Below are 25,815 nucleotides of genomic sequence, written 5' to 3'. Positions count from 1 at the left end.
TTGATGAGACAATCCAGAATGTACTTCAGAGACCTCCACATCTTCTCCAGGAATAAGCCAGAATGAAGCAGTCATCCAGGTAAGGATAGATTTGAATGTTCCTGGTCCTGCACTAAGCTATAACTAGCACCACACATTATGTAAAAACTCTGAGTGCATTAGCCAAACTAGAAGATAAGGGGGTACATTGGTAGTGATTGCCTCCCACTAAAAACCTCAGGTATTGTCTGTGCCTTTTCAAGATAAGGATATGGAGGTAGGCATCCTTGACAGCTAGTGTCACCAGCAGGGCCTGACACACCAAGAGAGGCAGGAGGGTCTAAAGGCTAACAGCTTTAATTTTGGAACCTCTGGGAACTGATTTATACTTGAAAGGTCCCAAATGGGTCTCCCTTGATCCATTCTTTCTTGGAACAAGGAACAACTTGAAGTAAAATCTTTCACTCTCTTGTCTGAAAGGCGCATGCTTTATGGAGTCTTGGACTTTCATCTCCACTTACAATGGTGGTACTAAATGTTCCAGGTCTCCTGGTACAGATGACAGTCCTTTAGTTTTTGGTTGGATGTTAAGTGAAGCCTATTTCCTTTGTAAATGTTTTTGAGTACCCACACATCTGAAATTACTTTTAAGCAGTTCCGGTAAAAGGAAGCTAACTGTCTCACAATTTTGGGATAATGGTGGATGGGGAGGGTTTGAGAGCAGGGGAGGGGACTGTAAAAATAGGAGGGAGGTGACTGGTATTATTGCGGATGCTCTCTGCTTTAAGCTGAGCTCTGAGGGCTCCCTGACACCCCCCCCCCTCTATCTTCCTACTGACATTTCCTTTTCAGGTTCCCTTTCTGCCTTTTAGCTGCTCACCTCTTCCCTGATAACTTTTTTATACCTTGGAATAGAAAGGAGAAACACGTTTGACTGACTTCATAGCCTTCTCTTTATCCTCCAATCTTTTAAGTACATCATAAGATGGGGATCTAAAGAGCAACTTCTAATCTAGTGGGGCATTAAGAAGCTGAACCTTCATATCTTCAGGCAAGAAATGGGTTCTCAGCCAAGAATGCCTCCTTATAACAGACCCGGCTGCAGCAGACATGAATGCTGCATCTATTATTACACCCATCTTTTCAGGCATGCCTCCTCAGACTCAAAATAACCTGTGTTTGGATAAACAAATCTGGTTTCGGAGACTCACCTTGCACTTCTCCATAACTACCATGATGTTGCCTGATGATATGCTCCTGATACTTCAGAATGTGGATCTGAATGTTCCGGGCCTTGAATGCCAGGGTTGTTGTCATATATACCTTCTTCCAAAGTGGTCTAGCAATCTGCCTTCCCTGACATTTGGGAAGAGTATTCCACCATGGATCCAGATACTTCCCTTGGCAGTTTCCTGCAATAACCTGCCTGACTCTGCACTGGGGTTCTTATACCAAAACTTGTGATATCTCTGAACCCCATGCAATGTGTCAAGCTTTGTGCGATAGATCAAAATAGTTGGGGTAGTGAGTATGGCTCCAAGGTTGCTAAATGGAAACATCCTAGAGGGCTTTGGACTGGAGGGATAGACATTGCCTTTGGGAGATCTAGGCCCAGAAGGTTCAATATCTTTTCTGGGATTCTGAGATCTCCTGAAAATTACATCTAAAATGCTCTCTCATGAATAAGAGAGTGCCTTCAAATGACATGTCTTCTGGTACAGAGCCAGAATCCAGTTGGCACTTACTAATTTTATTAAACCACAGCGGAAAGGAAAGCCATGACCTATAGTCTACTTCCTTCTCCTCATCAGAATCAGAGAAGCCTGGGTCTCTCAATGGAGAAATGTCCCTCTTCATCTTTGGAGAGGCCTCCTGATGCAGAGGGCTGCACTGATGACGGCTGCAGAGTACAGTGATACTGAAACACACTCTATGCTGGGCCTCTTGATGCAGAGAGTCTGGGTGGGGCTATGAGGAACAGATCCACCATAAGACAGCTGTCTGGATAAAATGGTAACTTGCAAGCACCAGTGGAGTCTTAGCAGGGTGGGTAGCTGATGAAGATTTTGGAACCCTGGGGGACATTCCTGGATTATTACTTTAATGTAAGGGTATTTTCATTAACTATGGAGATACCACCCTCCCACTGTTTGATAATTAGGTGGTGTTTAGAGCCGGACAGTTATGAGGCACTAAAGAAACACTTCATCTACCACAGCTGTACCCATAGCTCTATTCACTAATGGATTTTGGAACCTTTTCTTCATTTGGAAAGAGGTCTACGTCTTACTTTTGTGAAAAAATAAAACTCATAAATGCAGCAGATCAGGAACCAATATCATTCTTTAATGCAAAAAACTCACTAAGATGACAGCATGCACACAACTAACTATTTACTTAATGCTACAACCTCCCTACAGACCCACCATGGTTTCAGACTGAGACATAAGACACCATCACACACATTAAACTTACACAATTTGTTCTTAACACCACTAATAATTCTATAAGTGGATACACTGTACCCAGACATGTCTAAGGCCTTTGACATAGTTATTATTTCACAGACTTGCATCTAATCATTTGGTACAAAATGTCAGGGCTCTGTAAATTCCTTAACGAGAGGGTACAGCCAGTAACATTAGGGAATAAGGGGGTACTACAGCGTTCAATTCAAGGACCCCTCTTCTTTAGCTCATCTGTAAATTGTATTGAGACAAGCTGTGAAAGGTTCACTACAACACAATGTGTATATCACACCACAATGCACTATAGGCAGCAGTGCCCTCCTCATAACACTATGAAAAGCAAACCACAATAATCCAAGATCACAGGATGGTGTTCCGTATAAACTGAGGCGATAGTACCTGAAGGCAACTACCTTTTACACACCAGAGGTTCCTTGCTATACACTGTCAAATATGAAACAATCTAAACTGCCCATCACTTCAACTATCTTTGCTTCAGCTTGTACCATGACATAAGTTGTTCCACAAAGACTGTTGGTGCAAAATATCTGCAAAAGCGAAGCACGTATACAAATAACATTTTGTACAACGCATTTGCATGTCCACACATCTTATTTGGAAACCATCTCATTCCAGTATATGTAATTCATCTTAATGGAACACTCTTTAGCTGGTACACTGACACACCTATGTACTATGCATAATGCAATTTTTACAATCATTTATTCGCTTCACCTTTTACTACTGGTCGATTGACTATGCCCCAGTGACATCACAAGACCTCTACTGTGAACAGCAGCCCTTCCCTTATTCAATGCTCCTCAGTGAAGTTTTGAGCCCCTAACTGATGCAGAGAGCTAACAAGGATGGAAATGATTCTTGTCCATGACACACACAGTGAAGAAAGAGAAATTTTCAACTAAACTGATGATGGCATACACCTTTACGCCTCTACTATCATTGTTGCTTTATCTCCAAATAGGATGCTACACAAATTTACAGGTTTGTTTGAAAGTAGTAGGCAATCTAGTACACATCATGACATGTAAATGCTTTGTATAAGTCACTCACATTTAAAGAAATCAGTGATAAGTACCGTTTCCCTCTAAAGGATAGCCGTCATTTCAGAAATACTTCACATTCCCGCCGAAATATTGACAACGCCCTCCTGGTTAGTCCCCCCCCCCCCATTTATTCTGGCAAGAGTAGAGAGCTCACTTTCTAAACTAGTACTTACAGCATGGAACAAAATCCTAGAATATATTTATTTATTTTTTATTTTACATTTACATTTGTTAACCGGGCTGGTCCAGCTGGATATATTTCCATTTTCAGTAGATGCCCGGGGAGAAAAGCTCCACAGTAACATTCAAACATTTATAATGTACAAATATAATAGAAAAAAAATTATGATAAAAATAAATGAGAGAACAGTAGCTACAAAGTCATACTATTTAAGCAAACACAATATTCAAAAATAATTATTTACACAAATATAAAGAAAAATTTAGTTAAAAATAATTAGAGAGCCTTTGCTAAAGAGAAGTATGCTAATTCTTCTTCTTCTTCTTCTTTCGGCTGCTCCCGTTAGGGGTCGCCACAGCAGGTCAACTGTTTCCATTTCTTCTTGTCCTCTGCATCTTGCTCTGTCACACCAGCCACATACATGTCCTCTCTCACCACATCCATAAACCTTATCTTAGGCCTCCCTCTTTTCCTGTTACCTGGCAGCTTCATCCTTAGCATCTTTTTCCCCAATATACTCAGGATCCCTCCTCAGCACATGTCCAAACCAACGTAATCTTGCCTCCCTGGCTTTGTCTCCAAACCTTTCAACCTGGGCTGAACCTCTAATATACTTATTCCTAATCCTGTCCATCCTCGTCACACCCAGTGCAAATCTTAGCATCTTCAACTCTGTCATGTCAAACTCTGACTCCTGCCTTTTGTCAATGCCACCATCTCCAACCCATATAACATAGCTGGTCTCACTACCCTCTTGTAGACCTTCCCTTTCACTCTTATTGGTACTCGTCTGTCACAAATCACTCCTGACACTCTTCTCCACCCACTCCATCCTGCCTGTACTCTCTTTTTCACCTCTCTTCCACACTCACCATTACTCTGAACTGTTGATCCCAAGTACTTAAACTCATCCACCTTCGCCACCTCTACTCCCTGCGTCCTCACCATTCCTCTATCCTCCCTTTCATTTACACACATATATTCTGTCTTAGTCTTGCTGACCTTCATGCCTCTTCTCTCTAGAGCATATCTCCACCTCTCCAGGGTCTCCTCCACCTGTTCCCTACTCTCACTACAGATCACAATGTCATCTGCAAACATCATAGTCCACAGGGACTCCTGTCTGATCTCGTCTGTCAACCTGTCCATCACCATTGCAAATAAGAAAGGGCTCAGAGCTGATCCTTGATGTAATCCCACCTCTACCTTAAACGCATCCATCACTCCCACCGCAGACCTCATCGCTGTCACACTACCCTCGTACATATCCTGTACCACTCTTACATACTTCTCTGACACTCCCGACTTCCTCATACAATACCAGAACTCCTCTCCAGGCACACTGTCATATGCTTTCTCTAAATCCACAAAGACACAATGCAACTCCTTCTGACCTTCTCTGTACTTCTCCATCAACACTCTCAGGGCAAACATTGCATCTGTAGTGCTCGTTCCTGGCATGAAACCATACTGCTGATCACTAATCATCACGTCCCTTCTTAACTTAGCTTCCACTACTCTTTCCCATAACTTCATGCTCTGACTGATCAATTTCATCCCTCTGTAGTTACTACAGCTCCGCACATCACCCTTATTCTTAAAAATCGGTACCAAAACACTTTTTCTCCATTCCTCAGGCATCCTCTCACTTTCCAAGATTTCATTAAACAATCTAGTTAAAAACTCCACTGTTATTTCACCTAAACACCTCCATGCTTCCACAGGTATGTCATCTGGACCAACAGCCTTTCCGTTCTTCATCCTCTTCATAGCTATCCTTACTTCCTCCTTGCTAATCCACTGCACTTCATGATTCACTATCCGCACATTATCCAACCTTCTCTCCCTTTCATTCTCTTCATTCATCAACCACTCAAAGTACTCTTTCCATCTCCTCAACACACTCTCCTTGATTGTGAGTATGTTTCCCTCATTATCCTTTATCACCCTTACCTGCTGCACATCTTTCCTAGCTCGGTCCCTCTGTCTAGCCAATCGGTACAGGTCCTTTTCTCCCTCCTTAGTGTCCAACCTTTTATACAACTTGTCATACGCCTTATCCTTAGCCTTCGCCACCTCTCTCTTTGCTATGCACCTCATCTCCTTATACTCTTGTTTACTTTCTTCATCTCTTTGACAATCCCACTTCTTCTTCGCCAACCTCTTTCTCTTTATACACTCCTGTACTTCCTCATTCCACCACCAGGTCTCCTTGTCCACCTTCCTCTTTCCAGATGTCACACCAAGCACCTTTCTAGCCATCTCTCTTACTAGCTCTGCTGTAGTTACCCAGCTATTCGGTAACTCTTCACTGCCACCCAGTGCCTGTCTTAACTCTTCCCTGAACATCACCTCACAATTACCCTTTTCCAATTTCCACCATTTAATCCTTGGTGCTGCCCTCACACTCATCCTCCTCTTCTTGATCACCAATGTCATCCTACAAACCACCATCTGCCTAACTACACTTTCCCCTGCCACCACTTTACAGTCTCCAATCTCCTTCAGACTGGCCCATCTACATAAGATAGAATCCACCTGTGTGCATCATCCTCCACTCTTGTATGTCACCCTATGCTCCTCCGTCTTGGTAAAATACGTATTCATCACAGCCATGTCCATCCTAATTATGAAACACAAAACCTGAAAGGAATAAGACATTCTTACATTAAGATATGTGAGGTTGTTTACAATATGTTCACAGTTTAATTCATCTCCTATTTGCAACAATAATTTAAGACAGTTACCACTACCCAGGGGTAAGTGGTGTTAAATGGTGAGGGGAGGCAGTATAGAGAAAATGGCAAAAGAGAATGCAGACAATTAGTCAGGGTAACAGCAGGGGCATAACCAGTGTGTTTTAAGATGTTGCTTGAGCCTTTGTTTAAAGAGTGGGAAGGAAGGAAGTGCAGTTAGATCTGATGGCAACATCTTCCAGAATTTTCCAGTGGTATTAGAAAACAAGGAGTCACCTGCCAAGTTATTAGACTTGCTAATGCTAGCCAGTAGTTTAGTGAAAGAGCGTAAGGAATTGAGGTTTGCATAGGGGGTAATAAGGTTAGAGAGTATCGGTGGGTAATAAGGTTAGAGAGTATCGGTGTGTTGTTAGGTTGCTAGAATATTCTACAAACAATGGTAAGTTGGGAAAGTATCAAAATTTTTTTTAGTTCAAGCCAGTCTAGCTGCTGTAGGTTCAGACAGTGGTGAGTTCTAAATGAGTTCCCAGTGGCAAACCTGGCAATATTATTATAGGAGTTGGCTAGTTTAGTGAGATTATTTTTCTTTAGGTTGGTATAATTGGGGGAAGCGTAGAGAAGAGTGGAGATTAAATGGGAGTGGGCAATTGTAGTTCTGGCTGCTGGTGTTAAGAAGGGTTTTATTCTATATAGGGAGCCTAATTTTCTATTTACGGTTTTTATTGTGTTATTTATATGATTATCAAATGTAAGGTTATTGCCAATTAAGAATCCTAATAGTTTGGTGCTAGAGTCGGGGGTTATAATGGTGCCATTATTTGATTTGATAGAGAAGTTGATCGGGGGGGACTTACTGTTAGGTGTGAAGAGTAAGAGCTTGTTTTTTTTTGGCATTCAAAAGGAGGCAACGTTTTAGGAACCATGCCTCGACTGAATTAAATACTGTCTGGGTTAGGGATTGTAGTTCAGGTGTGGAGTTGCAGAACATATGAGCGTGGAATCATCTGCATATTGTATGCAAGTAGCTTGAGGGATTGCTAAGTAGAGGTCACTGATGAATACTAAGAATAGAAGTGGACCGAGAATGGAGCCCTGAGGTACTCCAAGGGAGACTGTCAGGTGGGAAGATAGTTTATTCTCCCAAAGGACTGCTTGTTGCCTATTGTTAAGGTAAGACTTAAACCAGAGAACAGCCTTGGTGTCAAGAGCAAGGGATTCAAGAGTTTTTAGGAGTAGAGGGTGGCTGACCATGTCAAAGGCTTTTCTTTTGACAGATCAATAAAGAGTGCAGATGAGAGGATGTTGTTATTACTGTTTTTATTGATGGAGTCGGTGAAAGATAGGAGGGCTGTGGTGGTACTATGAAATGGCCTGAAGCCATGCTGACAGTTAGCTAGTATATTATGTTGGGTTAAGTGGTTAATTAGTTGCTGGTGAATGCATTTTCCATAACTTTTGCTAAGGGTGATAAGAGAGCTATAGGCATGTAGTTGGAATACTCACTGGAGTTTCTGCCTTTATTCGCTTCACCTTTTACTACTGGTCGATTGACTATGCCCCAGTGACATCACAAGACCTCTACTGTGAACAGCAGCCCTTCCCTTATTCAATGCTCCTCAGTGAAGTTTTGAGCCCCTAACTGATGCAGAGAGCTAACAAGGATGGAAATGATTCTTGTCCATGACACACACAGTGAAGAAAGAGAAATTTTCAACTAAACTGATGATGGCATACACCTTTACGCCTCTACTATCATTGTTGCTTTATCTCCAAATAGGATGCTACACAAATTTACAGGTTTGTTTGAAAGTAGTAGGCAATCTAGTACACATCATGACATGTAAATGCTTTGTATAAGTCACTCACATTTAAAGAAATCAGTGATAAGTACCGTTTCCCTCTAAAGGATAGCCGTCATTTCAGAAATACTTCACATTCCCGCCGAAATATTGACAACGCCCTCCTGGTTAGTCCCCCCCCCCCCCATTTATTCTGGCAAGAGTAGAGAGCTCACTTTCTAAACTAGTACTTACAGCATGGAACAAAATCCTAGAATATATTTATTTATTTTTTATTTTACATTTACATTTGTTAACCGGGCTGGTCCAGCTGGATATATTTCCATTTTCAGTAGATGCCCGGGGAGAAAAGCTCCACAGTAACATTCAAACATTTATAATGTACAAATATAATAGAAAAAAAATTATGATAAAAATAAATGAGAGAACAGTAGCTACAAAGTCATACTATTTAAGCAAACACAATATTCAAAAATAATTATTTACACAAATATAAAGAAAAATTTAGTTAAAAATAATTAGAGAGCCTTTGCTAAAGAGAAGTATGCTAATTCTTCTTCTTCTTCTTCTTTCGGCTGCTCCCGTTAGGGGTCGCCACAGCAGGTCAACTGTTTCCATTTCTTCTTGTCCTCTGCATCTTGCTCTGTCACACCAGCCACATACATGTCCTCTCTCACCACATCCATAAACCTTATCTTAGGCCTCCCTCTTTTCCTGTTACCTGGCAGCTTCATCCTTAGCATCTTTTTCCCCAATATACTCAGGATCCCTCCTCAGCACATGTCCAAACCAACGTAATCTTGCCTCCCTGGCTTTGTCTCCAAACCTTTCAACCTGGGCTGAACCTCTAATATACTTATTCCTAATCCTGTCCATCCTCGTCACACCCAGTGCAAATCTTAGCATCTTCAACTCTGTCATGTCAAACTCTGACTCCTGCCTTTTTGTCAATGCCACCATCTCCAACACATATAACATAGCTGGTCTCACTACCCTCTTGTAGACCTTCCCTTTCACTCTTATTGGTACTCGTCTGTCACAAATCACTCCTGACACTCTTCTCCACCCACTCCATCCTGCCTGTACTCTCTTTTTCACCTCTCTTCCACACTCACCATTACTCTGAACTGTTGATCCCAAGTACTTAAACTCATCCACCTTCGCCACCTCTACTCCCTGCGTCCTCACCATTCCTCTATCCTCCCTTTCATTTACACACATATATTCTGTCTTAGTCTTGCTGACCTTCATGCCTCTTCTCTCTAGAGCATATCTCCACCTCTCCAGGGTCTCCTCCACCTGTTCCCTACTCTCACTACAGATCACAATGTCATCTGCAAACATCATAGTCCACAGGGACTCCTGTCTGATCTCGCCTGTCAACCTGTCCATCACCATTGCAAATAAGAAAGGGCTCAGAGCTGATCCTTGATGTAATCCCACCTCTACCTTAAACGCATCCATCACTCCCACCGCAGACCTCATCGCTGTCACACTACCCTCGTACATATCCTGTACCACTCTTACATACTTCTCTGACACTCCCGACTTCCTCATACAATACCAGAACTCCTCTCCAGGCACACTGTCATATGCTTTCTCTAAATCCACAAAGACACAATGCAACTCCTTCTGACCTTCTCTGTACTTCTCCATCAACACTCTCAGGGCAAACATTGCATCTGTAGTGCTCGTTCCTGGCATGAAACCATACTGCTGATCACTAATCATCACGTCCCTTCTTAACTTAGCTTCCACTACTCTTTCCCATAACTTCATGCTCTGACTGATCACTTTCATCCCTCTGTAGTTACTACAGCTCCGCACATCACCCTTATTCTTAAAAATCGGTACCAAAACACTTTTTCTCCATTCCTCAGGCATCCTCTCACTTTCCAAGATTTCATTAAACAATCTAGTTAAAAACTCCACTGTTATTTCACCTAAACACCTCCATGCTTCCACAGGTATGTCATCTGGACCAACAGCCTTTCCGTTCTTCATCCTCTTCATAGCTATCCTTACTTCCTCCTTGCTAATCCACTGCACTTCATGATTCACTATCCGCACATTATCCAACCTTCTCTCCCTTTCATTCTCTTCATTCATCAACCACTCAAAGTACTCTTTCCATCTCCTCAACACACTCTCCTTGATTGTGAGTATGTTTCCCTCATTATCCTTTATCACCCTTACCTGCTGCACATCTTTCCTAGCTCGGTCCCTCTGTCTAGCCAATCGGTACAGGTCCTTTTCTCCCTCCTTAGTGTCCAACCTTTTATACAACTTGTCATACGCCTTATCCTTAGCCTTCGCCACCTCTCTCTTTTCTATGCACCTCATCTCCTTATACTCTTGTTTACTTTCTTCATCTTTTTGACAATCCCACTTCTTCTTCGCCAACCTCTTTCTCTTTATACACTCCTGTACTTCCTCATTCCACCACCAGGTCTCCTTGTCCACCTTCCTCTTTCCAGATGTCACACCAAGCACCTTTCTAGCCATCTCTCTTACTAGCTCTGCTGTAGTTACCCAGCTATTCGGTAACTCTTCACTGCCACCCAGTGCCTGTCTTAACTCTTCCCTGAACATCACCTCACAATTACCCTTTTCCAATTTCCACCATTTAATCCTTGGTGCTGCCCTCACACTCATCCTCCTCTTCTTGATCACCAATGTCATCCTACAAACCACCATCTGCCTAACTACACTTTCCCCTGCCACCACTTTACAGTCTCCAATCTCCTTCAGACTGGCCCATCTACATAAGATAGAATCCACCTGTGTGCATCATCCTCCACTCTTGTATGTCACCCTATGCTCCTCCGTCTTGGTAAAATACGTATTCATCACAGCCATGTCCATCCTAATTATGAAACATAAAACCTGAAAGGAATAAGACATTCTTACATTAAGATATGTGAGGTTGTTTACAATATGTTCACAGTTTAATTCATCTCCTATTTGCAACAATAATTTAAGACAGTTACCACTACCCAGGGGTAAGTGGTGTTAAATGGTGAGGGGAGGCAGTATAGAGAAAATGGCAAAAGAGAATGCAGACAATTAGTCAGGGTAACAGCAGGGGCATAACCAGTGTGTTTTAAGATGTTGCTTGAGCCTTTGTTTAAAGAGTGGGAAGGAGGGAAGTGCAGTTAGATCTGATGGCAACATGTTCCAGAATTTTCCAGTGGTATTAGAAAACAAGGAGTCACCTGCCAAGTTATTAGACTTGCTAATGCTAGCCAGTAGTTTAGTGAAAGAGCGTAAGGAATTGAGGTTTGCATAGGGGGTAATAAGGTTAGAGAGTATCGGTGGGTAATAAGGTTAGAGAGTATCGGTGTGTTGTTAGGTTGCTAGAATATTCTACAAACAATGGTAAGTTGGGAAAGTATCAAAATGTTTTTTTAGTTCAAGCCAGTCTAGCTGCTGTAGGTTCAGACAGTGGTGAGTTCTAAATGAGTTCCCAGTGGCAAACCTGGCAATATTATTATAGGAGTTGGCTAGTTTAGTGAGATTATTTTTCTTTAGGTTGGTATAATTGGGGGAAGCGTAGAGAAGAGTGGAGATTAAATGGGAGTGGGCAATTGTAGTTCTGGCTGCTGGTGTTAAGAAGGGTTTTATTCTATATAGGGAGCCTAATTTTCTATTTACGGTTTTTATTGTGTTATTTATATGATTATCAAATGTAAGGTTATTGCCAATTAAGAATCCTAATAGTTTGGTGCTAGAGTCGGGGGTTATAATGGTGCCATTATTTGATTTGATAGAGAAGTTGATCGGGGGGGACTTACTGTTAGGTGTGAAGAGTAAGAGCTTGTTTTTTTTTGGCATTCAAAAGGAGGCAACGTTTTAGGAACCATGCCTCGACTGAATTAAATACTGTCTGGGCTAGGGATTGTAGTTCAGGTGTGGAGTTGCAGAACATATGAGCGTGGAATCATCTGCATATTGTATGCAAGTAGCTTGAGGGATTGCTAAGTAGAGGTCACTGATGAATACTAAGAATAGAAGTGGACCGAGAATGGAGCCCTGAGGTACTCCAAGGGAGACTGTCAGGTGGGAAGATAGTTTATTCTCCCAAAGGACTGCTTGTTGCCTATTGTTAAGGTAAGACTTAAACCAGAGAACAGCCTTGGTGTCAAGAGCAAGGGATTCAAGAGTTTTTAGGAGTAGAGGGTGGCTGACCATGTCAAAGGCTTTTGACAGATCAATAAAGAGTGCAGATGAGAGGATGTTGTTATTACTGTTTTTATTGATGGAGTCGGTGAAAGATAGGAGGGCTGTGGTGGTACTATGAAATGGCCTGAAGCCATGCTGACAGTTAGCTAGTATATTATGTTGGGTTAAGTGGTTAATTAGTTGCTGGTGAATGCATTTTTCCATAACTTTTGCTAAGGGTGATAAGAGAGCTATAGGCATGTAGTTGGAATACTCACTGGAGTTTCTGCCTTTATGTAGAGGGATAACGTGGGAGATTTTCCAGATATCAGGGATAGTTCCTTCATTTATGGTTCTGTTTATAATGATGGATACAGGATAAGCAACTGCTTTAGCTTCTTTTTGCAGGTATTCAGATGATATTTGGTCAGTAGAGGGGGTACATGGCTTAGGTTTATGTATATGTTTTTGGATGTACGAGGTAGCGATGGGTTGTACTTGGAATGTTGGGAGAATATCAGGTAAAGAGGTAGGGAGATTAGAGTTGTTTGTGGAAAGTTGACAGGCTAGAGATTTTATGGTGTCTGTGAAGAAGGTATTGAAGGCATTGGCAGTTTGAAGGGAGGTATTGTTATCAGCCCCTAGACAGGGTGGTGTGCTGGAGTGCCCTGGGTGTAGGAGTCTATTAATGCTATACCAGAATTTTTGTGGATTGTTATGGTGAGATTGCTGTAGTTTACAATAGTAGTTTTTTTTGTCAATAAGTATAGCTTTTTTGTAGTATTCCTTAGCTGTCTAAATGTTTGTTGCTCTGAGATATTTTTGGATGCTCTCCACTTGGCCCAAGATTTATTCCTAAGCAATATGAGTTGTCTAGTTTCTTTTGAAAGCCAGGGGGCAGGTTTGGACTTCATTCTGATAGAACGTTTAGCAGCATGCTTATCAAGGACAGTTAAGAATTTAGAGTTGAAATATTTAACAGTCTGCTCAAGAGGGAGAGTTTTTAGTGGGTACCAGTTACAGGCACTAAGTTCATTTTGAAATAACACAGGGTTAAAATGTTTGTTGGTCCGAGAGATCTTGTAAGTGGGGTTGTTAGGGATGTCATATTTTTGTCGTATAATGTAAGTTAACATATGATCACTTAATTCATCTGGTAGAGCTCCTACCTTGTAAACTTGTTGATGTTTATTAATGAGTATCCAATCTAAGATACTTTCTTTGTTGTTAGGTTTGTTAAGTCTAGTGGTGGTGGTAATAGTTTCACTAAAGCCATGAAGATTAATATGTGATGAAGGTTATCTGTGTTTACACATTTCCGGTCAGTATTAAAGTCACCTAGTATAATAGTTTCTTGTGGGTAAGAAGATGATATCCAGCTTAGAATGTCTTCTATTGTAGTGATATTATTACCAGGGGGTAAGTAGATGCAGATAATGTATACAGCTTTGGAAGCGTTAAGTTGAAGTCGGGAGATAAGAACTTCAGCCTTACTATCTTGAGGTGGGTTATAAGATATGGAGGAGATCTGTAGTGTGGATTTATACAGTAGTGCTACTCCCCCACCCCTACGTTTTGTGTGGTCTAGTCTCAATATGTTATAACCTGGGGGGATTATTTCATTATCTTTAGTTTCAGGTTTTAGCCAGGTTTCTGTGAGGCAGAGGATATGAAAGGAATGAGTATCAAGGAGGGCATGGAGATGGGCAGTAATGAGTATCAAGGAGGGCATGGAGATGGGCAGTAATGAGTATCAAGGAGGGCATGGAGATGGGCAGTAATGAGTATCAAGGAGGGCATGGAGATGGGCAGTAATGAGTATCAAGGAGGGCATGGAGATGGGCAGTAATGAGTATCAAGGAGGGCATGGAGATGGGCAGTAATGAGTATCAAGGAGGGCATGGAGATGGGCAGTAATGAGTATCAAGGAGGGCGTGGAGATGGACAGTAATGAGTATCAAGGAGGGCATGGAGATGGGCAGTAATGAGTATCAAGGAGGGCGTGGAGATGGACAGTAATGAGTATCAAGGAGGGCATGGAGATGGGCAGTAATGAGTATCAAGGAGGGCGTGGAGATGGACAGTAATGAGTATCAAGGAGGGCATGGAGATGGGCAGTAATGAGTATCAAGGAGGGCGTGGAGATGGACAGTAATGAGTATCAAGGAGGGAGTGGAGATGGGCAGTAATGAGTATCAAGGAGGGAGTGGAGATGGGCAATTTTATTATTTAGACTGCGGATATTGAGATGACCTAAAAGTAAGGAATGAGAGAAACAGGTTTGGGTGGTTAGGGTGGGGGGAGTGGTAGAAGGAGTTGTAAGAGTTGGGATGTTTGTTGGGCCTGGGTTAGGGTGGATGTCACCGTCTTTTAAGGTGGGAGTTTTTAGGGCAACAAACGGGTAGCTGAGAAGCTGGTTAGGTATTTTAGCTTCTTTACAGTTGTGCTATTGAATTTAATATGAGTAAGCTGATAATACTGAGCTAGCAGGTAGCAGGGTGTGGTTATGGTATTTACTTGAAAATGGGTAATGGAGTAGTTGTGACTAGCTGTTTGTTTAAGAGAGTAGTTGAAGTAGTCAGTTAAATTTATCAATGGAGGTGAAGAGATTGGAAGAGGTAAGAATAGATACGAGAGTAACTAGCAGTATAAATTTGGTAAGGATAGGTTTAGTTGTTGAACACAGATTATAAGGGTTTCTTATATAGCTACAGCAGGACCTGGGTAAGATAAGACAAAAGAAAGTACGGGTTTTATAAATTTCTTTGTGTGGGAGCAGTGATAAGGTAATGCATAATCTTAAGAGGTTTAGGAAGTGGTACTGGATGTAAGAGGTGAGGGAAATGTAAATAGGTGGGGTGTGGTTAAATTATATAGATTGGTTGAAGTATTAGGTTGGATGATTGGGAGAGAAGGTGTGGTTAAGGAGGTATAAGTTTAGGACCCCTGGGGGTGAGTGGGAATTGGGGGTAGGGCAGGGGAGAGGAGTGAGCCCGCAGGGCGAACGGAGCGGGTTAGAGCTGAGAGAAGCTGAGAGGTAATCAGTTATTCAGTGAGACTGAGATCTATACAGCTTTGAGTAGGTACGTGGCACTTTCTTTAATTACTTTCCATAAAAAAGAAATGCAAAGGGTGTCCTTAGTTCTAGGTGTATAGGGGAGTAGGTATTTAGTAAAGAGCCCAAAAGCAGGAGTATTAAGAGACAGAAGATTGAGCTATCTAGATTATCTACTGTTATGACTAAAAGGTAAATCCGTGTTTTATGCCTTTCTGGGGGAGGGGGGATATCAGGAAGTAAAGATCCTACAGGGATAACTGGAGATAGGTGTTCGATAGAGCTGGTGGAGTTCAGCTAGAAGTAAAGATACAGTTGTTAAAGCCTTGTATTCTGCTGCCCTCTAGTGGCCTGTATGGAGAATTGCACTAATTCACTATGCTAGATAGGAGGTAAGGCAGAGAAAAATAAAAAAGAGGGGATGGACGGCCTTGGGGTAGGTCCGCAGGTGTGCTGGCCCTTACAAACAGGTCTACCTAAAGCACTCACTAATATATAGTTAAACTGTAAAAATGTAGGACATCACCTACACTGTGAGGCTGAGCGAAGCACTTCTAGGTAGTCCACGTAAAGGTTACAGGCTGGGTTTTCTTTTCAGATTCAGTAGGGATTTCTTTTATGTTGCTATGTTGTTGATAGGGGGACAGCCTGTGTCACAGCACAAGGCGTATAAGCTGAAAAAGAGACAGAGACAAATAAATATAAAACAGCAATTAGGTTACAGTCTTTGCTAGAATGGGAAGAGAAATGGTGGGGAGGAGTGCAAGTCAGTAGCTGAGTGGAGTGTCAAAAAGCAATGCAGGTTAGACACAGGAAAACATCATATAGACTCCTGAAAAACTAAAATTGTGAGGCACATAAAAAAAGCGTTAGCCCCCTACAATCTTCTTCAACTAATTAGTATTCACTTTAGGAGCTTAGATAAAGAAGATAACAACTGAGCAGATTAACAGTTAATGCACTTTCACAGCAACATAAATGCTATCATTAGCTAGAGCAATTACTGTAGACTATAGTGCAACAAACATTAAAATCAGCCTATACAAAAATTAGTAAAGCAACTACATTTGCTATCATTAGCTAGAACAATTTCTGTAGACTATAGTGCAAAAAACATTAAATATCAGCTTATACAAAATTACTAAAGCAACTGATAAACAACATCTAACATTAACATGTAGTAGGCAAAGCTAGGGTAATTTCTAGTAGCTAGGTTAATTTGGAGTCATAATCCACATAATATCAGCCTGTGCAAGTTCTAATATAACTAGATTAATTAACATTAGTAGGACCTTGCATGAGATAAGGAAGGCTAGGGTGATGTCTAATAGCTAGGTTAATTTTACAGGCTAAAACTACTCAGAAATACCAGCAAGTAGGCTTATCAATAGATATATTAAGTTCCTCTCTTCTAACGACAGCGTCCGATTAATTGTTTGTCTCAGTTGAAGCAAACAGGTGAAGAAAATAAGAAATAGATGCCTGGATAGCAAAAAGCACGTCTTTGTAGCTGGGAAAAGTATCCGGTTGCTAAAACAGGTGATGAAAAATCAGCGCTCTATGCCTGAGCACTTTTAAAGTGGGCTGTAAGCATAACTACAGTAAATCATAGTTACATGTGTCAGAAAGAGTGATAATATCAGCATTTTGTGACTAAGCACATTTAAAGGAGGTAAATAAGCGGGTTTACATCGGGGTACAGTCAGCTCTCTAGATAGCAACTAGATATTACTGCTACGGAAGAAAACTCTTTCTGAAATTCATTAAGAGTATTTCCTATCCGTTTGCCAGAGCACCAAATAGATGCGCACTGGTTCAGACCTCAGCGAGTGTAGCTAAACTAAAGAAAAAACAGCGTTTGAGCAGTTGGTCAAACGAACATGAATGCAATCAGTGAAATACAACAGTTCTGGTTATACAGAGAATACACGCTCAATACAGATATCTCAATACAGAGTAAGTACCACGTGGGATTAAACGCTCAGAGCCTGGGTAATATAGCATTTACTGTAACATAGTTAACGCAGTTAAAGTTGGATAAAGCCTATTCAGCTAACAGAAAGTCTATAAAAGCAACATAACAACATACAGTAAAACACAGCAATACAAAATGCACACTTACGGACCACACACCACGTGAAAGACCACGGGGTTGTTCTGCTAGGGAGAAGGGATTTAAAAATGGTGCCACATTTTATTTATTTATTTATATTTGTTGACCGGGAGTGTCCGACTGGACGTAGGTCCATTTTCAGCGGAGGCCCGGGGAGAAAAGCTCCAAAGTTAAAATAAACAGACAGTAGTTACATTGGATTACATAGCGATTAACAATTTACATAGCAATTACTTACAACATATTAACAGATGAACATAGTACATCAGTAGACAACTAGAATCTTTATCTGTGAAGTACATAACAGAAATTAACAAATGTTAAAATAAGAAGTTCCTGCTGTATAAGTACTAGGATTATGAGCATCTGAGTTTGTATAATCAAGGTAGTTAGTGGAGTGGAAAGAAAGGTAGTGGTTGGATGGGGTGGGTGATATTAGAGTGGGAATTGCAAGGGCATAGCCAGCATGTTTTTAGGTGCGCTTTTAGTAAAGTTTTGAAGTGGGTGCATGATGGTACGGAGGTAATTGTGGGTGGGAGGGAGTTCCATAATTTGGCTATGGTGCAAGAGAATAGTGCTTCACCAGCAGAGTTATTGGCTTTAGTGATCTGCAAGTGATTTTTGTTGCTGGATCTTAGTGGTCTGGTGGTGCGATAGGGTTGGAGTAGATTCTGGAGGGATGGGACATTTAGAGGATGGTTTACTAGTTTGTGGGTGAGTGAGAGTTGATACCACTGAAGGAGGTGAGGGAGTTCAAACCAGCCCAGTTCAGCAAGTGAGAGACAGTGGTGACTACGGTAGAATGCCCCTGTGGCGAATTTGGCAATTTTGTTGTAGCAGGTCTCTAGCTTGTTTAGATCGCATTGCCTTAGGTTGGTATATATTGGAGAGGCATAAAGTAGGGTGGAGATAAGGTGGGAATTTGCTATTGAAATCTTTGCTGCTTTGGTGAGAACATGCTTATTTCTGTATAACGCTCCTAGTTTTTTGTGGACTTTTTTATGGTCATGGATATGTGAATGTCAAATTTTAGTTTATTGCCTATTTCCACTCCTAGCAATTTGGTGTGTTCAGTTGGGTATATAGTGGTGTTGTCTTTTGCTGTGATGTTAAAGTGAGAGTTGTTTTGAGTATGTTTGGTGGGTTGGAAGATGAGTAGTTTAGTTTTGTTTGGGTTGAGTATTAATTGGGCATTGGATAACCAAATTTCAACAGAGGAAAAGGCTTCCTGTGTGACTTTTTGCAGTTTGGGTAGGGACTGGGCTGAGCAGATGATGGTCGAGTGTCCTAACCTATATTTATAGGTTTGGTATGAATACTAGGGAGGGGAGGGGGTGGGTGGCACGGAAAGAACTGGGGCAGTGGAGGGGGGAAGGGAAATACAAGCTGCCTAGAAGGATTGGTTTGATCTATTAGCAGGAAGTGAATTTCAGAGTGCAGGTAAGGAGGTACGTAGAGCTGAGAGAAGCTGAGAGGTAATCAGTTATTCAGTGAGACTGAGATCTATACAGCTTTGAGTAGGTACGTGGCACTTTCTTTAATTACTTTCCATAAAAAAGAAATGCAAAGGGTGTCCTTAGTTCTAGGTGTATAGGGGAGTAGGTATTTAGTAAAGAGCCCAGAAGCAGGAGTACTAAGTGACAGAAGATTGAGCTATCTAGATTATCTACTGTTATGACTAAAAGGTAAATCCCTGTTTTATGCCTTTCTCGGGGAAGGGGGGATATCAGGAAGTAAAGATCCTACAGGGATAACTGGAGATAGGTGTTCGATAGAGCTGGTGGAGTTCAGCTAGAAGTAAAGATACAGTTGTTAAAGCCTTGTATTCTGCTGCCCTCTAGTGGCCTATATGGGGAATTGCACTAATTCACTAAGCTAGATAGGAGGTAAGGCACGGCTGAATCTTACTTTCAGAGCTTTAGAAAACTACTCAGAAATCATCTCAAACATACACAGTGCACCTTAGTCCCCACCACTGGCTAATCATCCTTACCACAAGCTCATGGGCCAACCCAATAAACCTCATGATAAAACAATTCTACATTGTAAACTTCTGATTCGTTTCTTTTTCCCTGACTTACCTCAGTTTTCTCTGACTCTGTCTTGTCCCTCACATCTCCTTTTCTCCTCTATTGTTCTTCCCCTTCAGCTTTCCCAACTCTACCGGCTTTTATTTTCTCCTTGCTCCCTCCTACACGTTCTGCTTATTACTTTATACTGTATGTCTTCATTAGATATCTGACTCTCCCCTTCACAAACAAATACATGTTATAAATTTAAAACAAACTGCATATTTACTACTGTTCACTTTTTCATCGTGTTCAATTAGATATTCTCTAATTTTTGTGTTTCTTTACAGCATGTATATTATTATTTGTAAGTGCCTTTTCAGTCCAGGTCGTAACTGATAAAGATCGTCAGACCAGTGTACTTACCGAGTTAACAAATATATATATATATATATATATATATATACATACATATATATATATACATATTTATATGTTTAACTAACTACATAATTAATTAACTTACTAACCAATTTACACACCATTATAAGTCCAGCCACTAAAAAACATTCAGAAATGCCCTCCAGCCCTGAGAAGGACAGCACAAGACATACCAAGGAGAATGTGAGGCTGCCCATCTAATTAGCTAGGTTTACCTTGAAGATGGCAAGTGTGCTGCAGAGCTGGAGGATATGTTGGGATATAAATCTATCAATTCAATGAGTTTTTTTTATCTTTTAATCAAAGTTTTGGTCTTTTAACCTGGTATTTGAGGAACCATTTGTTTTGTGAATGAGCAGTAAGTTAAGAAGGGTCAGATCTTTCATAGCTCAAAAGGCTAGACATAGATCACCACAGAAAAGTCTAGAAGAGACCAAGTACAACAAGATGGCTGCTACTCTGTCCAGACAGCTGAAGGTCTTGAAGTCACTGATCATTTAGTCAGAAATCTCTGTAATATCTCATTCTGAGTGACACAGTTTGACAAACACATGTCAAAAGGGGCATTATATTCAACAACGGGTCTGAAATAAGTAAAGAAGAATTAAGACATCTTTGTATCTAACAGAGATGCCTTTGGAAATTAGCTAAGCCAACATGTAGCACACTTGACTCTGATGCTGGAAGATCAGAAGACTATCAGTTCTATTCCAAAACCATGTGTTTGGAACATACATTCTTCTAATTTTCATATTATGCCCACAGCCCTAGGTTTAATTCTCTCAATCACCACTTGCAGACTGTGTAAATAAGTAAATTATATAACCAGACAGTGCTAACAGTTGTCTACTGATGACAGGAAGTTGTGCTTAGTCAGCTTGCTTAGTTAACAAACAAAAATATTCCATCTGGTACTGATGAAGTCACATGCTGCAGTGAAACCCATATGAGTAACAAGTATCGCTATCTGTTAAAGCTTATACCATTGGTACCTGAGATTATGGTTTGTGCTTCAGTTATTAAGAAAAGTATTTGGCTCTGGGTGGTTGGATTATCTTGATGGTAACAGAAACTATTTGTATACCAGATGGTCATTAAACAATCAGAGAACTGAGTATACATTAAATAGAGTGATTAAGATTAGACAGGGAGTCTAAATATAAATCAATGTGTAAGGCTATTTACAGAAATTAATGTTGGGGTTTCTAGAGCATAGGGACATACTATGCAACTGATCACAGGAACCATAAGATGTTTAGCCATTTAAGAAAATAAAGCATTATAAATATGTTGTTTGTTTTTAGATGATGTTGCTGTGCTAAAGCTGTATAGTGCAAGCAGCTTTTATGTAAATGAATGTTTTAAACTGCTTAATATCTATGAAAAATAATCTGACTAACAACCAACAGGCTGATACAATAAAGCTGATTCTGATTCGGGCTTGTGCTTTAGCATCATGGCTTTCTAAAAATTCATCACTAGTTACAACAAGCAATCACATTACAGTACAGCTTAATGCTCCTGTCTGTTTTGCTCCTACAAAGTTCTTGGTCTGTTGAATTTCTGCCCCTGCAAGCAGTGTTTTAGGAAACACTGTATCACTGTTACCTGGAAACTATTAACCTGGGATAAGAGACATAAACACACACACACACACACACACACACACACACACACACACACACACACACACACACACACACACACACACACACACACACACACTCACCATGCACCACACAGTTTGCACTGCATATCTGTGAATTAAATTACGTCTCATGGGATTTAGGGGATCACCTTACCTGCAGTAGTAGAGTAGTAAACAGAGTAAGATGAGGACAAGCAGAGCCATGGCTCCCAAGATCGTCAGCAGGAAGATGGTGTGATAGGCGCTGAAGTCACGTAGTCCTGAGGAGCTTACCGACATCCCTGGAAATCGATAGGAGTTATTAATTTTCAGACCAGAATGTGCAATAAAAAACACACATGCAGACACACACACACACACACACACACACACACACACACACACACACACACACACACACACATGATATACAACCACACATTCTCAAAATTCATGCAAGAAAAAAAGCTAATACCACTGCAAACACTATTCCGTAACCCATGTACAAAGAAGCGGTGAGAAAAGCAGACAAAAAAGGGACTTCTCTTTGATCAGGCCACCAGGAACCTAAGCCACACCTTTGTCATTGTGGCTGTCACTAATTTGTCGTGTCTATGTAATGCAACAATCCTCAACCTTTCCTTTATGGCCTAGATTTTCTCTTGAAAATTTGCGCTCTCTCAACAGACTTGCAAACACACACACGCAAACACACACAAGACATCACCATTCCCTTGTTCTTCAAAGTCAGACTTTGCTATAGTTGCAGTCTACTGATTTAATGTAGGTGACAGTGGAATCCCACTACGGCACCAGTAAGAAAGGATGCTACAGCAGGGTGCCTCCCTCCAGTGCGGCACCTAATCATAACAAAAAACACATCACAAAGATTTCGGAAAGGGTAAAGGATGGCCTTGAGATACCAGTTCACGAGTTCATGCCAGATCCAAAGCTCTCGCTATCCCTAAATTCACAGCTGTGAGCTGTATTCAAATGGAAACTGGCTTAACCCCAGCCTGGAAGGACTCTGCTTCTGTCTTACAAGCTGATCCAATAGAATGAGAACAGACTCCCCCAACACTGCAAAACTGGAATCCCCCACTGCAGTGTATTAGGCAACAGCAACTGTTTTGATGTCCCACTTTTGAAGACCTCTCTCCCCCATTTTTGCAAATAATGTGATGGTGAACCTCCCTTTAGCTGCTTTGTCCCTCATACCTGCAACATGCTTTCTCTTTACATAAAATACATCTTGCAATGGAGTACATTTGTCAATTTTAAAGTCCTGACTTCAATGAAAAAAAAATTCATCACTGTTAAGTTAACCCAGGCTGATGCATAATATTCACTTAATTTACTGTGTTAGATATCAGCCCTGAATGCTGTTAGTTTTTGCCGCTCTTTTTACATACCTTTATTAAATTATCACTTAAGATATAGACACACATGTCAACAGAAGAGGAAACAAACCATAATAACATTGTTTTCATGCAATATACATTGCATACGTTTTCTTTCTTTATGGCAACTGTATTTCACTCCAGCATTACATAAATTGTACAGCTTCTGCCTTCTCTTAAACCCCACTCCTCCGCCCGAACATTATTCTACACGTGCTGTTCCCACAGATTCCATTTATGTCTATGTAATGTGCTGCTTCCTTTTCTAAAGATTCTATTTCCGGTTCTTTTACTTCTTTTACAATGCTCAATACCTCAAAAATGGTTTACATTTTGATTTCCATTTTCCAATAATTACTTTTTTTGATGGCTTATTACAATAAACTAAATGCGACCTTATTATTCTAGCCAGCTCAGATCTTTTTTCCAGCACAGAAGAATCATTTCCTTAGTTACAGCTATGTCCTCCTCCAATATTTCTGACAGAGTTCTCTGTAAGGAAGTTTTAAAATCTGCCAGCTTATTACACTCTCAAAAACATGTTCCCAATTACCTCTTTCTCTTCCCCATCACACCTCCAGCATTTGTCATCTGCCTGAAGAAAAAAATCTGCTTGGGGTGTAAAAACACCTATGCACCCTCCTCCAAGGGAAAATCCAACACCTTTTGGACCTTGTTGCATAGTTGGAAGCATAACCCTCAACCTGCAGACACTAAAAATATAAACAAAGACCCATGAAAAAGTACAGTTGTGTACATCTACCATAAATGTAGATGTTCGAGTGTCTTCACTGTTGCAGTCATAACTGTGGAGTACTCCTGCCAGCAGGCAGCCCGAGGTCAGCCAGAATATCAAAGTCTGGGTCCGGCGTCGGCTGTATCAGCAAGTACCCTGACGTCAGAACGCATGGGTATAAAACTGACAGCCAACGCCATCTTCTCCAGCCTTTCTTGCCCCTGATGTCAGAAGCCCCCATAAAACCAAAAGGTGTCCTAAGGGAAACACAAATACACCAGAAAGGCAGTGGAAAAGGAAACAAAGTAAGCAAAAAAGAAACAAGAGGGGTCTGGAGGGAGGGAAACACCGACTGCAACAGTGAAGACACTCAAACATCTACATTTATGGTAGGTGTACACAACTGTACTATGTTCTTCGTGTTTCACTGTTGCAGTCATAACTGTAGGGTAGAATCCCAAAGCTGAGAACACGGGAGGAGGTTATGAAGAAGAAGGAGCAGCTAGAAGACCCTGCAAAACAGCAGAGGCAAAGCCTGCCCTAGACTTAGAGTACAAAGGGAGGTTATAGTGCTTGGAAAAGGTATGCACAGAGCTCCAAGTGGCAGCCTCCAGAATGTCCTTAGTAGGAACTCCTCTGAGAAAGGCTGCTGAAGTGGCAGCTGCTCTAGTAGAATGAGTCCTGACAGTACCTGGAATCTGTTTTCCATAAAGAGAGTAACAATATCTTATTCCATGAGCAATCCATTTGGAAATAGTTTGCTTAGAAATAGCTTTACCTAGAGAACTGGAAGCAAATGAGATAAGCAATTGATCTGATTTTCTGAAATCTTTAGTTTTGTTCAGGTAAAAACGTAGTTGCCTGTGTACGTCCAATGAATGCAAAATCCTTTCCCCCTTATTTTGGGGTTTTGGGAAAAAGGTAGGAAGGTGAATAGACTGATTTAGAGCCACTCTAGAAACTACCTTAGGCATAAAAGTATGATTGGTCCTCAAGGAAACTCTGTCCTGATGAAAGATGAGGCATGGTTCCACGGCCATGAGGGCTTGCAACTCAGACACCCTTCTGGCAGAAGTCAAGGCCAACAAGATAGCTGTCTTCCAGGATAAGAACTTAATATCCGCAGAGGCAGCAGGCTCAAAAGGAGGCAAAGTAAGCTTTTCTAAGACATAGTTGAGGTCCCAAGGAGGGACAGGAGGAGATCTAGGAGGTCTTAAATTCTTAGCTCCTCTCAGAAATTGTCTAACCAGCTGGTGGGAAAAAATGGGAGGATCACAATTGAAATGAGCCGAAATAGCAGAAGCATGAATCTTAATGGAAGAAAAGGAAAGACCTTTAATCAAAAGGTCTGAGAGATAAAGTAATATAGAGAGAATATCAGGTATTAAAGGATCAGAGCCACGATCCTGCATCCAAATACAAAATCTCTTCCATTTAGAAGCATAAGATTTCCTTGTACTAGGACGCCTAGCTTCCAAAAGAATATCCAAAACTTGTTTAGGAAGAGAAGAAGGGATCAATTGCCTTTGATGAGCCAAGCTGCCAGACAGAGAGTCTTGATTTGAGAGTGAAATACCTGACCCTGATGCTGGGACAGTAGAGAATGGGTCAGAGGAAGACTCTAAGGGGGTTCCAAGCAAAGGTGCAGAAGAGTTGGATACCAAAACTGACGAGGCCAATTTGGAGCTATCAAAATGATCCGTCTGGGTATGTCCAGCTTTATCTTTAGCAATACCCGAGGCAGAAGAGGAAGAGGAGGGAAGGCATATCCCGAAAGATTCCTCCAGCTGAAGGACAGGGCATCCACCTTCCAAGCTGTCTTGTGGAAGGACCTGGTGCAAAGGAGAGGCAACTGATGGTTGAGATGGGATGCAAACAGATCTATCTGAGGACAGCCCCAAACTGAAGTTATCTTGCTGAATAGGTTGGGGTCCAACATCCATTCGTGAGGATCCAAAATGTTTCTGCTTAGGCTGTCTGCTAAGAGATTCTGATTTCCTGGAATGAACTGTGCCTGAAGATCCAGATTCAAATTTAAGGCTGTGTCCCATAAAGTCATGGCAAGTCTGCAAAGGGGGTAAGAGTG

At 41.2% G+C, this 25,815-nt stretch overlaps 1 protein-coding gene across 1 annotated transcript in view; it reads right to left on the bottom strand.

The window, feature by feature from the left end:
* FAM171A2 (family with sequence similarity 171 member A2) overlaps nucleotides 1-25,815 on the bottom strand; it is a 1,068,017-nt gene that overhangs the window by 79,915 nt on the left and 962,287 nt on the right. Inside the window, exon 7 of the mRNA XM_044055243.1 lies at nucleotides 21,769-21,895. Coding sequence (XP_043911178.1) covers nucleotides 21,769-21,895 — 127 coding nt within the window. The remainder of the gene's footprint in view (nucleotides 1-21,768; nucleotides 21,896-25,815) is intronic.

The sequence above is a fragment of the Protopterus annectens genome, chromosome 13.part0 (genome assembly GCF_019279795.1).
Source record: "Protopterus annectens isolate FY-2018-M chromosome 13.part0, PAN1.0, whole genome shotgun sequence".
Taxonomy (NCBI): domain Eukaryota; kingdom Metazoa; phylum Chordata; order Ceratodontiformes; family Protopteridae; genus Protopterus; species Protopterus annectens.
Note: the sequence above shows the minus strand (reverse complement) of the source record. Positions and strands in the feature narration are given on the sequence as shown.